The 12,646-nt window shown below is 38.3% G+C and overlaps 1 protein-coding gene and 2 non-coding genes across 10 annotated transcripts in view; all 3 read left to right on the top strand.

Annotated features, from left to right (window-relative positions):
* Nucleotides 1-12,646, top strand: part of Cnot1 (CCR4-NOT transcription complex subunit 1) — an 87,882-nt gene that overhangs the window by 46,164 nt on the left and 29,072 nt on the right. For 3 of the 8 annotated variants that reach the window (XM_027405717.2, XM_027405713.2, XM_027405711.2), the window contains 11 exons: nt 824-974; nt 2,070-2,271; nt 3,520-3,666; nt 5,409-5,533; nt 5,775-6,061; nt 6,812-6,920; nt 8,606-8,836; nt 9,253-9,393; nt 10,470-10,649; nt 11,794-11,910; nt 12,237-12,347. In XM_027405717.2, coding sequence (XP_027261518.1) covers nt 824-974; nt 2,070-2,271; nt 3,520-3,666; nt 5,409-5,533; nt 5,775-6,061; nt 6,812-6,920; nt 8,606-8,836; nt 9,253-9,393; nt 10,470-10,649; nt 11,794-11,910; nt 12,237-12,347 — 1,801 coding nt within the window. The remainder of the gene's footprint in view (nt 1-823; nt 975-2,069; nt 2,272-3,519; nt 3,667-5,408; nt 5,534-5,774; nt 6,062-6,811; nt 6,921-8,605; nt 8,837-9,252; nt 9,394-10,469; nt 10,650-11,793; nt 11,911-12,236; nt 12,348-12,646) is intronic. The other 5 variants (XM_027405716.2, XM_035442604.1, XM_027405715.2 and 2 more) reach the window with 3 other exon arrangements.
* On the top strand, nt 1,252-1,386 carry LOC113834711. Its single transcript, XR_003483445.1, has one exon. It is a non-coding gene; the product is annotated as a small nucleolar RNA SNORA50 (small nucleolar RNA).
* Nucleotides 11,348-11,483, top strand: LOC113834710. Its single transcript, XR_003483444.1, has one exon. It is a non-coding gene; the product is annotated as a small nucleolar RNA SNORA46 (small nucleolar RNA).

Genomic DNA, 12,646 nt, shown 5'->3' with positions numbered 1-12,646 from the left:
AGTTTTAGCCCAGTTTGAGTGGTGGTTATTATGAAAGGGTTTTGTCAAAGTCCTTTGTGCTATTTGGTAAGGTTATCATGTGAAATGTTTTTTATTCTCTTGGTATGTGATCTCATATGTTAGTAAGATTTTTGGTGGTTAGACTTTGTATCTTATTATTGGATCTCACTAATATTTTGAGTATGCTATTGAGTTATATTCACTAGTATTTAATCGGGATATTTTATTATGTCAATTCCTTTTTTGTAGTTTTGCTGTATTTGTCTAGTACTGTTGACTTCATAGAAGTCATAAGTGCTTTCCGAAGTTTTCTGAGTATAGGTGTTTATTACTGTTTTTTGAGACAGGGTTTCTCTGTGGCTTTGGAGGCTGTCCTGGAACTAGCTCTTGTAGACCAGGCTGGTCTCGAACTCACAGAGATCCTCCTGCCTCTGCCTCCCGAGGGCTGGGATTAAAGGTGTGCGCCACGAATGCCCGGCTCTGTTGTTGTTTTAAAGAAACAGGGTCTTACTATATCAGCTGGGCTAGTCCCAAACTCCCAGAGATAAGCAGTATTTCTGTTGAGCCTCCTGGCTGCTGAGATTATAGGCATGTTCTGCTTTGTGTGCTGCCCCCATTCCCTAATGCCACTAGTACAGCATGTCTGTTTAAGTATGATTTTTTACCATAAGTTTTGAAGATAACCACTGTTCAGATGCAAGGGGTGAGATGCAATTATAGCCATGTGCTCCAGAATATCTTATTAGATGATCCTATTTTACCAGATACCTTTAGGTATTCTGGTAAATAGCAAGCATGTATTTCATTTTTCTTTTCCTTGTAGGAGTGTTTCTCAGGAGTTATCAGAGACCATTCTCACCATGGTAGCCAATTGCAGTAATGTAATGAATAAGGCCAGACAGCCACCACCTGGAGTTATGCCAAAAGGTCGCCCTCCTAGTGCTAGCAGCTTAGATGCCATTTCTCCTGTTCAGGTAACAAAATGCTACTAAAGTTCTTATCTTCATTTGTTCATAGATTCAGAATAGACCAAGCTTCTGCATCTTCAGTAACAGCTTGACTTTATTATACTTCAGATACCTGCATGTGTAGCATATTTTAAAGGAGATCCTTCTGTAGGCATTATAACTGAGGATAGACTTTAATAATCAAATAGCACATAACTGAGAGAAAAGATATAAAACAAAACCACGTACTTAGGTGAATGAAGAGGGTTTCTTTTTAAAATTAGAATTACACTCTCAAGAAAATAAGCACTGCCTTTGAATCTGATGTGTCTTGTTTGTAGCTTCACGGGCCAAGCAACAGTACTAGAGCCTAACGACTTGTTATAACTGGGCTCTTCAGCTCTCAACTGAACTGCTCTTTTAAAAACAAGGTACATTTAAGTTACTCCCTGACATCGCCCACCCCATTCTCTGTGGGAGCAACATAGTCCACTTCTGTTTCAGGAGCACTGATTGGCAGGTTGGGGTTTTAAAGAAGGAAAGGCACTTAGTGACTCTTCAGTGTCTACTTTAGGAAAGACATTTGCTTGTCATTTCCCATACTCATGAAGCTGTAAGATATTTGGAGTAGTCACTAGATTTTTTTTTTTTTTAAATCTGTTTGAATACCACATCTTGTTTTTGTCGATTTTGAAAATCAGAGGTGATCTTATTGACCTTAAAATTTATAAAATCTGATGAAGTGTTTGAACTGAAAGATAATTTCTAATCTTTTACTATGTTGTAAGTAAAGCAACAGGTTGAAATTAGTTCTAGTAGTATAGTATCTGCCCGATGTTATTACTAAAAATTAGCAGTTAAGCAATAGGGAGACAGTTATCTTGTTAGTTTTGTAGTTTCCACCTATAGCTCTGGTACTTTATGGCAGGGCTTAATTCTTTAAATCTGTTACTTATATAGTATGAAAAATGACTAGCAGACTTGATAACTGTTTTATTATTATAATTGTGTGGGTGTTAAAGTGCTTAAGAGCATAAAGAAGTATTACTAAGAATTACTATATTTGTGCCATAACTGCTTTTCCTCAAAACATGTGTAATACATTGTTGTGTTTTTCTTTAGATTGACCCTCTTGCTGGAATGGCATCTCTTAGTATAGGTGGTTCAGCTGCCCCTCACACCCAGAGTATGCAGGGTTTCCCTCCAAATTTGGGTTCTGCATTCAGTACCCCTCAGTCACCAGCAAAAGCATTTCCACCTCTTTCAACCCCAAATCAAACAACGGCATTCAGTGGTATTGGAGGACTTTCATCACAACTTCCAGGTAAGGGGAAGTTGGGTACAGTTGGAATGAATTTATAAATTTTATTATGCCCTAGTTACTGTGTGCTAAAGGTTTTGGAGTAACTGGGAAAAGAAAAGGTACTTTAGCAATATGTGAAAGCTATTATGTCAACATCCCACTTTGTAGAGAAAAAAAAAAATACGTGTAATTTCGTTCCTCTTAATGGTAATAAATGATTAGGATTTTATGGTAGTAAATTCAGTTGAGCTGTACAGGAAGAATTTTGTATTACCGAATGATAGTATGCGTAGCATGGTGTTCACTTAGTTATTTGTTACATTCTATGATATTTTTTGGTGCTGGGGATTTCCTACTGGACCAGTCACATGGTAATGGTGTGGATTCAGCTCTATGAATCACAGAGGTAGAAAAGACTATACATGCCGGGTGTTGGTGGTGCACGACTTTAATCCCAGCACTCGAGAGGCAGAGGCAGGTACATCTCTGAATTCGAGGCCAGCCTGGTATCCAGAGCGAGTGCCAGGATAGTCTCCAAAGCTACACAGAGAAACCCTGTCTCAAAAAACAAAACAAAACAAGACTATACATGTCAAATTCAAGCTTTTCTGCCTGACTTGTACTATAACCACATAGAAAAACCTTTAAAACCTTTTTAATTCCTTCTCAGTATTACTGATTTATAATTTTATGGTGAAGTAAAGTTTCTATTTTTGTTCTTACACATACTTCTCTTGTGTAGGCTGTAAGTTAGGATACAAACCCATGAAGTGACCTAATTACTGTTGGTGTCTGGTTCTAGACCTGATGATTACTTAAACTAAAACCACTGGGCCTATTAAAGCCTTCCTAACAAAGATGTATCTATTAGACTTTGTGGTTGTTATTGTTCTTTGCTTAGTTTTGGGGTTAGAATTGAGAGGAATAAGTAGAAAAACCCTGGCTCATGATAGCTGTTAAATGGTTGCATGTATTCTTGGAGAGAGAACACTTTAAATTTACGCATTTAATAGCATAAATGATGGTGCCAGTGAAATGGCTCAGTAGAAAAGGCTCTTGACCCTAAGAGCCTGGAGATGTGGTTTGATCCTCTGATCCCATGTAAAGATGGAAGGAGAAGAACAGTTCCAGTCTGTCTTCTCACCTCTACACTTGTGCCATGGTACACATGTCTTCATAATGCACCATGTATACACAGTAAATTAATTTTTCTTTGAAGTGAATAACATAAGTACTAACTGAAATTCTGGCTGCCTTCATTCTCTTTAGTAAGTGGTCTTGGCACAGGAAGCCTGACTGGTATAGGAACTGGGGGCCTTGGACTTCCTGCAGTGAACAACGACCCTTTTGTACAGAGGAAACTGGGCACCTCTGGACTCAACCAGCCTACATTCCAGCAGAGTAAGATGAAACCTTGTAAGTGGTAGTGTTGTCTGTGATTGTGAAGTGTGACTGCTACATGTAAAACAAAATTTTGTATGTTTTCCTTAGAATTATATAGACAAAAAAAAAACATTTACTTACATGTTGATAATCACATCGGATGATGCATGTCCTTAGATCTGTGGGAATACACAAATTTGAATTCATAAAATAAAACTAGAGTTGTCATTCTGTTAGTTCTCTGGACTGCCAAAACAAAATTATAGTAAGTGGTGGTGTCCTCAGGGTGTTACCATGAAAGTAAGAGTCGGTATGGGAAAGGGAAAAGTTTTGTATACAGACTTTCTCACTTGTCACATACAGATTTATTGGTGTAGCTTTCAAGAAGTCAGGAGTCCCAGGCGTGTTGTCACGTGCCTTTAATTCCCAGCATTTTGAGGAAGGTGGATTTCTGAGTTGGAGGCCAGACTGGTATACATAGTGAATTCCAGGCCATCCAGGGCTATTATATATAGAGACCCTTTCTTAAGTCAGGGAAAAAAGTCAGGCGAAATAGCGAATATAATTTCAGATTTCTGTTCAGTTACTTAAGGTTATGAAGTAAATTGCATATTAACTTGGCTGTATATATTGTATTTACTTTATAAATATCACTGTGTAATATATACAATCAAATTTAAGACCAATTTTTAAGACTCACTTCCTTAGTACTATTACCCCAAAGAAATACCAATATATACCCATCAGCATAGTTGAATGACTCATATGTCTTATTGCTGTGATTAAATATTGATGGTAGAAGAATTGACAGAGCTAGCATGGTGGCATACACTTGTAATTCCTGTACCTGAGCAACAGAAGCAAGTTCTAGCTAGCCTGGGCTAACTGAATGTTTACATACTAATAGTTTTGTTTTTCAAGAAACAACCCCCCCCCAAAACAAACAAACAAACAAAAAAACCCGAAGTGGTTAAGAGCACTGGGTCCTTTTCAGAGGACTAGGTTTAATTCCCAATACCCATGTAACAGCTTGAAATTGTAAGTCTACTTCCAGAGGATCTGACATTCTTGTCTGGTGTCCGAGAGTACCAGGTATGTGCACGGTGCACAGACATACTTCCAGGCAAAACATGCATACATCCAAAATAATTTTTCAGGAAAAAGAAAAAAGACTAGGTATTGGTGGTTCAGGCTGTTAATTCCAGCTGAGGCAGATGGATCTATGTGAGTTGAAGGCCATCCAGAGATACATACCAAGGTCCAGGGCAGCCAGAGGTACATAGTTGAGAACCTGTCTCCCAATAATAATAATAATAATAATAATAATAATAATAATAATAATAATAATAATAATAATAATAGAAACTGACTTGAAAATGTTAGAGTGAAAGGTCTGTCTGAATGTTAATGTTTTGTAGCATGCTTTGTGTTTATGTGTCGTGCTCTGTGTTAATTCTTGTGTTTAATACAAAGCAATAAAGATTTGCTAACCATGAGTGGACTGTGTTAATGGTAATTGTGTTAGGAGTTGTAGCCTAGTGAACATTTTACTGCAGTATGACTTAGAAAATATTCTAGTAGAACTAAGTAAAGCCATTGGTTTAGAAGTTGTTCTTGTCTGCCTGGACTACTATAGTAGTAAAATTAATCTTTAGATACTTAAGTTTCTTTTGTCTTTCACCCCCAAAAGTTAGAACCTTATCAGTCTCTAGCTCTCTGGGGGAACTAAAGAAAGACTTACATGGGTGTACTGACAGCCCTTTTCCCCCCAACAGCTGACTTGTCTCAGGTGTGGCCAGAGGCCAATCAGCACTTCAGTAAAGAGATAGATGATGAAGCAAACAGCTATTTCCAGCGAATATATAATCACCCACCACATCCAACCATGTCTGTTGATGAGGTGAGTGTCTAGGAGTACTAATTACTCATGCTTTCATAAATTAGAAATCATTGTGGCCTTTCAAGGATTTTAGAGATTCACATAAAATGTTGTATTTCTGTTTATCTTTTGTAAATTTAATGTTTGTGTTAAGCTCTTTCCTTACTGGTACATACTTTTCTTAGCAAGTCTGCCATTAAGATATATAAGGAAGACTCTTGGTAACGTTTGTGTGTTTGTACTGTTTATCTTGCTTTTCTAGGTACTAGAAATGCTACAGAGATTTAAAGACTCTACTATAAAAAGGGAGAGAGAAGTATTTAACTGTATGCTGAGGAACTTGTTTGAAGAATATCGTTTTTTCCCCCAGTACCCTGATAAAGAATTACATATAACAGCCTGCCTGTTTGGTGGCATAATTGAAAAAGGACTGGTCACTTACATGGCATTAGGTCTGGCCCTTCGATATGTTCTTGAAGCCTTACGGAAGCCTTTTGGATCAAAAATGTATTATTTTGGTATTGCTGCACTAGATAGATTTAAAAATAGGTGAGTACATATACTGGCATACTCTTTCTTCTGCCCCAACCCTCATCTGACTCTTGGTATCTTCTGTTCTCAGCCTTCTTAGTTCTGGGTAGTATCCTTTCATTGTGTGGAACAATAACTAGTATATGTCATACACACATGCACTCACTTCCACATTGAGTGTGTACTGAGCTGTACCCCCAGTCCATTGTTTTGGGGGTAGTAAAATGTGGTATTTTAAAAAGCAGAGGTAATGACTTTATTTATTTTATACTATTTAATTTTAAATCACTTTCTAAAAGCTTTGATTGACTATCTTATGTAGCACATTCTGCCCTGGAAATCACAATTCTCTTCCCTCACTGTCCCAAGTGCTGGGATTGCAAGCCTGTGTGACCATACTTGGGGAGTGTTTTGGAGGTTTTTTGTTTGTTTTTGTTTTTCGAGGCAGGGTGTCTTCTGTGTAACAGCTTTGGTTTGGCGGTCTTGGAACTCACTCTGTATACTAGGCTGCCTTCAAATTCCACTTGCCTCCGCCTCCTGAGTGCTGGGATTAAAGGCGCTCTCCGAAACCACTCTGCATGTCCCCACCCCCCCCCCTTTTTTTTTTTTAAAGATAAAGCTAGGTTGGCCTTGATCTTGTGTTCCCACTGTTAAGCTTTGGGGTTGTGTGATTTTCGCATAGTATTGTCTAAAGAAAAACTTTCTTTCTGTTGTTAACATGAAATGATGAACGAATATTATTCCATTTATTTATTTATGTATTTGCAGATTGAAGGACTATCCTCAGTATTGTCAGCACTTGGCTTCTATTAGTCACTTTATGCAGTTTCCACATCATTTGCAGGAAGTAAGTGCCCCGATCTCTAACATTCGTCAGGTGGGCAGAGGCTTTATTTTCTTTGATCTGTTTGGAGATTTGTGAAAAATACTACCAAGATTAAGATTTTTTATAATTATTTTTAAGAATTATTTCATAGCCAGGCAGTGGAGTGTTTTGTCTGCCTTTAATCCCAGTGCCCAGGAGGCAGGCGGATCTCTGAGTTTGAGGCCAGCCTGGTCTAGTGAGTGAGTTCCATGACAGGCTCTAAAACAATACAGAGAAACCCTGTCTCAAAAAAAAAAAAAAAAAAAAAAAAAAACAGAACCAAACAAAAAATTATTTCATGTATGTGTATAAGGACATGTACTTTTCATGGTCAGAGGACAACTTTTTGTGTTATTTTTTTCCATGTTTCTATGTGTTCTTGGAATTGAGCACTAGTGCAGTTCTTGGGGCTTCTTAGGCAAGTATTCTTATTGAGATACAACTCACACTGTAGTATGTTTGAAGCTGGTGTCCCAATAAAAATGAAGCTTGAATTTTGAAATTTTTTTTAAGGAATTTTATTTACAGAGAATCTGAGACTACTTCTAAATCATTTATTCTTACTTTTATTTATGTTCTCATTGGTGTTTTACCTGCATGTATGTCTGTGTGAGGGTGGAACTGGAGTTATGGTTATTGTTAAGCTGCCATGTGGATGCTGGGAATTGAACCCTGGTCCTCTAGAAAAACAGCCACTGCTCTCAACCTCTGAGCCATCTCTCCAGCCCCCTGAGACTATATTCTTTGTGTGTGTTGTTGTTGTTTGAGACAGGGTTTCTCTGTATAGCTTTGCAGCCTGTCCTAGAACTCCTCTATGTAGACCAGGCTGGCCTTGAACTCATAGATATCCGTCTGCCTCTGCTGCTCCCCCCACCCCCTTCAGTGCTGGGATTAAAAACAGTTACCACCACTGCTTGGCTTAAGACTGCTTTTTGTTTGTTTGTTTTTTTGGAGATAGGGTTTCTCTGTGACTTTGGAGGCTGTCCTGGAACTAGGTCTTGTAGAACTAGGTCTAGAACTCACAGAGATCCACCTGCCTCTGCCTCCCTAGTGCTGGGATTAAAGGCGTGAGCTACCAAAGCCCGGCCTAAGACTGCTTTTTAGAGTTGTTTGTTTTACCAGTCTAATTTAACGAACTTTAAACATACTAATATTTTATCTACAGTTCACACTGTCCATTTATATATTGGTGCCCGTATGAGGCAAGGATTAAGGGAGATATACTAAAAGAACTTGGAAATTATTCTTTTTTGTTGTTTGTTTGTTTTTGTTTTTGTTTTTTTTGTTTTTCAAGACGGGGTTTCTCTGTGAAACAGTCCTGGCTGTCTTGGAACTCACTCTGTAGACGAGCCTTGCCTCGAACTCACAGAGATCCGCCTGCCTCTGCCTCCCGAGTGCTGGGATTAAAGGCGTGCACCACCAACGCCCAGCGGAAATTATTCCTATCCTTTCATAATTGAAGGACATATAAGACAAAAATTTGTCATTTCAGCTGGATGGTGGCGGCGGCACAGGCCTTTAATCTCAGCACTTGGGAGGCAGAGGCAGGTGGATTTCTGTGAGTTCCAGGACAGCCTTGTCTACAGAGTGAATTCCAGGACAACCAGGACTGTTACACAAAGAAACCATGTCTCAAAACATCTACCTCCCCATTTCTATTATGAAACCTTAATATGCTTCTCTCTGTACCCATATAGTACATCGAGTATGGACAACAATCTCGAGATCCTCCTGTGAAAATGCAGGGCTCTATCACGACCCCTGGAAGTATTGCACTGGCTCAGGCCCAGGCTCAGGCCCAGGTTCCAGCAAAAGCTCCTCTTGCAGGTCAGGTTAATACAATGGTAACCACCTCAACAACCACCACTGTTGCTAAAACGGTTACAGTCACCAAGCCAACAGGAGTCAGCTTTAAGAAGGATGTGCCAGTAAGTAGGACTTTTTGCTTTTCCAGGATCTGATGGTGTAAATATGTAGTAGAAAATATGTACATTATTTTATTGTATTCCCTAGAGACCACTATGTAATATTTTAATAATGGTTTTAACTCTTACCAATGTAGTTATACCACATGTGTTTTTCATGCTAATGAAATCTGTATAATCTTTCATTTCAAAAATGTTTTATTGCTTTTTTATTTTGTTAGTGTGCGTGCACTGTGTTGTATATGTGGAGGTCAGAGGACTTAGTCAGTTCTCTTCTGGCATGTATGTTCCAGGCATTAGACTCAGGCCTTTGGGCTTGGAGGCGAGTGCTTTTAGACTCTGAGCTATCTTGACAGCACTTGGTATTTTCCAATGAAGCAGCTCAACTATTTTAACCTACTGTATTTTATTACTTCTAGCCTTCTATAAATACAACAAATATAGATACATTGCTTGTGGCCACAGATCAAACTGAGAGGATTGTAGAACCCCCAGAAAATATCCAAGAGAAAATCGCTTTTATCTTCAACAATCTCTCACAGTCAAATATGACCCAGAAGGTAAGCATGATATAATAGTTTATGAAATGCCCTCTCCTTTTCCTTGATGGGAAGAGGGATTTTTAAAAACCGTTTTAGTTAAATCAGTCAGGTACATGGTATAAGTCTGTAGTCTGAGCTACTGAGGTGGCCAAAGTTGGAAAATTGCTTAAGCACAAGGAAAAGACTAGCCTTTTCTATCATTTAGTGATAGAAAGCCTGCTTGAAAACAAAAGCAAACAAACTCCATTTAAAAGGTATGATTTTTTAGTTGGTTGTGGTGTCACATGTCTTTTAAAAAGGAAAAAAGAAGGCACTTTTGCAGGAATTAAGCAGTATCCCTTTGAGTTGTATTGTTTTGCATTGAGTTGTAGCGATTTTGAAATAATGTCATGCCCTTCTGATAAGGGAAGTGTTACTTATTTTTGGTGGTAGGGTTTTTTGTTTGGCCAGCTTGGAGCTCACTATGTTAACCATGATGGCCTCTAAATTCTGTCTGCCTCTCAAGTGCTGGGATTAAAGGTCCTAACCTCCATGCCCAACCTTGATGGGAGGTTTCATTTTATCTTATTCCAGAAACTACGTGTTTATTAGACCCAGGAAGAACTGTGAGGTACACCTATGAGAAGCATAAGGAACAATGCCTGCCTTTTGAGAGTAAAGATTCAGATAGTACTTTTGAAGTGACAGTCTTTGAAGAGATTATCATAAGTAGGTTTTAGGTTGTGCATGGTGACACATAGTAAAATAGAGGCAGGAGGATTTCTGAGACTTTGAGGCCAGCTTGGTCTACATTGTGAGTTCCAAGCTACATAGAGAGACCCTGCCTCAAAAACAAACAAACAAAAGATGTAAGTTTAATATGCTGGGCCTTGGGGTGTAAGCTTGTAATACCAACACTTGGGAATCTTTTTTAAAAAAATCTGAAGAGTACTTGTCAAAATATCATGGGGAAAGACCCATCTTAGTAGTTCAGTATCATGGAGTTTATGTGGAGCCAGATGCTGTGTGGTGTGATTCATAAAACCCAGGATTCATTCTGTCTGTTTTTCTATTTGTACTAATTATTTATTGCCTATGTCATGTTGACTGGCTAGGTGGAAGAGCTTAAAGAAACCGTGAAGGAAGAGTTTATGCCTTGGGTTTCCCAGTATCTAGTTATGAAAAGAGTCAGTATTGAGCCAAACTTTCATAGCCTGTATTCAAACTTTCTTGACACATTGAAGAATCCAGAATTTAACAAGATGGTTCTGAATGAGACCTACAGAAACATTAAAGTAAGAGTTCTTAATAAATCCTTTAATAACTTTAAGTTGATTTTAACAGGTATAACTTGGGATGATTTGTTCTTTTTCTCTTTGTTATTTATGTTAGATACCCACAGAAAGGGTTGTGGATTTTGTATAAGATGTTGAACCTACTGGGTTCAATAGACCTAATTTTAAATTACTTTAGCCCAAGTTTTTATGCGCTCATATGCACATGTGTGTGCTCAGAGGACAACTTTCAGGAGGTGGTTCTCTATAATATGGTTCTCGGGGCTCCAACTCAGAATATCAAACACCAGAATATCTGGTTTTGTGGCCACTTATGCTAACATGTAACACAGTATATTTGTGGTGTATAGTCTTGTTGACGTGGTAGCGCCCAACCACTTCTCCCTCATCTCTTTGGAAATTAGCTGCAGCATTGTTCTCAGTTCTCTATCTTGGTTTTTACATACTAGAAATAAAACCTTTTTGCTGGCTAAGTGTTGGTTATCTAGATTCCAGATCTATTTGTGAAATAGCTTGGGTTCTGGAATTCTTTACAGTTCAAGGTTATATACTCTTATTATACTTGTTCCGTAAAGTTCAACTGTTTCACTTCTAAACTACCATTTATGTTTGAATTTGAAACTTTTTCAAGAAACAGTGTAAACCAGATGAAGCTGAGATCATCCATTATTGAGTAACTTGGGTCTGGCTTAGGAAGTAGCACTATATTTAAACCTACAGATGGGAATTTTCCCCATTCTAGGTTACGCTGTAGTGCAAAAAGAATTCCTGGCTCCTGGTTGCACAGCTGACTTATGCCATTTTGCTGTTGCTTTATGGAGTTAAGGAACATTGTGTTCTACTTTTATTATCTTATAGTAAGGATTTTTTCAATCTTTGGAGATTCTCATGTACTGGAGCAAATTTCAATAATAACCATTTATTTGTTTACTGTGTCATTGTGTGTTGTAACCAGGGTTTTATACATGGTAGATTACTATTCCACCAATTGAGCTCCTTAAATGATACATGGAATAGATCTACTTTGGGTGTATTCTCAGAATTGATAGCTTACTTTTAAAATGGATACTGGAATTCTCAATATGAAATTGAGAATTTCTTTCATAAACTTATTGTTATATTTGTATATCCTATACTATTTTAGGTGCTGCTGACCTCTGATAAAGCTGCAGCCAATTTCTCAGATCGTTCTTTGCTGAAGAACTTGGGACATTGGCTAGGAATGATCACATTAGCTAAAAATAAACCCATCTTGCACACGGTGAGTTTTACGATAGACATACATATGTAAAAGTTGGCTAGAAGGAATGCTTTGATTATCACTGGGCTTTTACAAGACTTGGACCATGTTAGAATTGTTAATTTTGTGTTCATGGTCTCTTGGGCTCTTTTAGGATATAGAAAATCCAGTGAGGTGTGCTTGTACCCCCCCCCCTTTTTTTTTTTCTTTTTCTCAGGCAAGGATTGTATTGATTGTACTTTGAGAGATAAGCTTAGTGAGTGACATACCTTTAAGTTATGCCCCCTTCCCCCAAGGGCTTCTGGAACAGATTCCTGGCTTCTCAAAATTTTGTTTTAAATTTCTAGGACTTGGATGTGAAATCTTTGCTGCTAGAGGCTTATGTTAAAGGACAACAAGAATTGCTTTATGTAGTGCCCTTTGTTGCCAAAGTTCTAGAGTCCAGCATCCGTAGTCTGGTGAGTAAATGTTATTCATGGTGAGTTGTGAGAGATTGTTAACACAATTCCCAAGAGATAGCTTTCTTCTTATGCACATGGAGCTATTTTTTGGGTTGGTTTCTTTTAAAGACTTAATGCATGTGTACCGGCCCACCAGAAGAGGGCACCAGATATCATTATAGATGGTTGTGAGCCACCATGAAGGTGCTGGGAATTGAACTCAGGACTTCTGGAAGAGCAGCCAGCAGCCAGTGCACCTAACCTTTGCGCCATCTCTCCATCCCTGGTCTTAGATAGTTTTAAAGTTAGGTGAAATT

The sequence above is a fragment of the Cricetulus griseus genome, chromosome 3 (assembly GCF_003668045.3).
Source record: "Cricetulus griseus strain 17A/GY chromosome 3, alternate assembly CriGri-PICRH-1.0, whole genome shotgun sequence".
Lineage (NCBI taxonomy): Eukaryota > Metazoa > Chordata > Mammalia > Rodentia > Cricetidae > Cricetulus > Cricetulus griseus.
The sequence above is the reverse complement of the archived record's forward strand: the minus strand, read 5'-3'. Positions and strand labels throughout refer to the sequence as shown.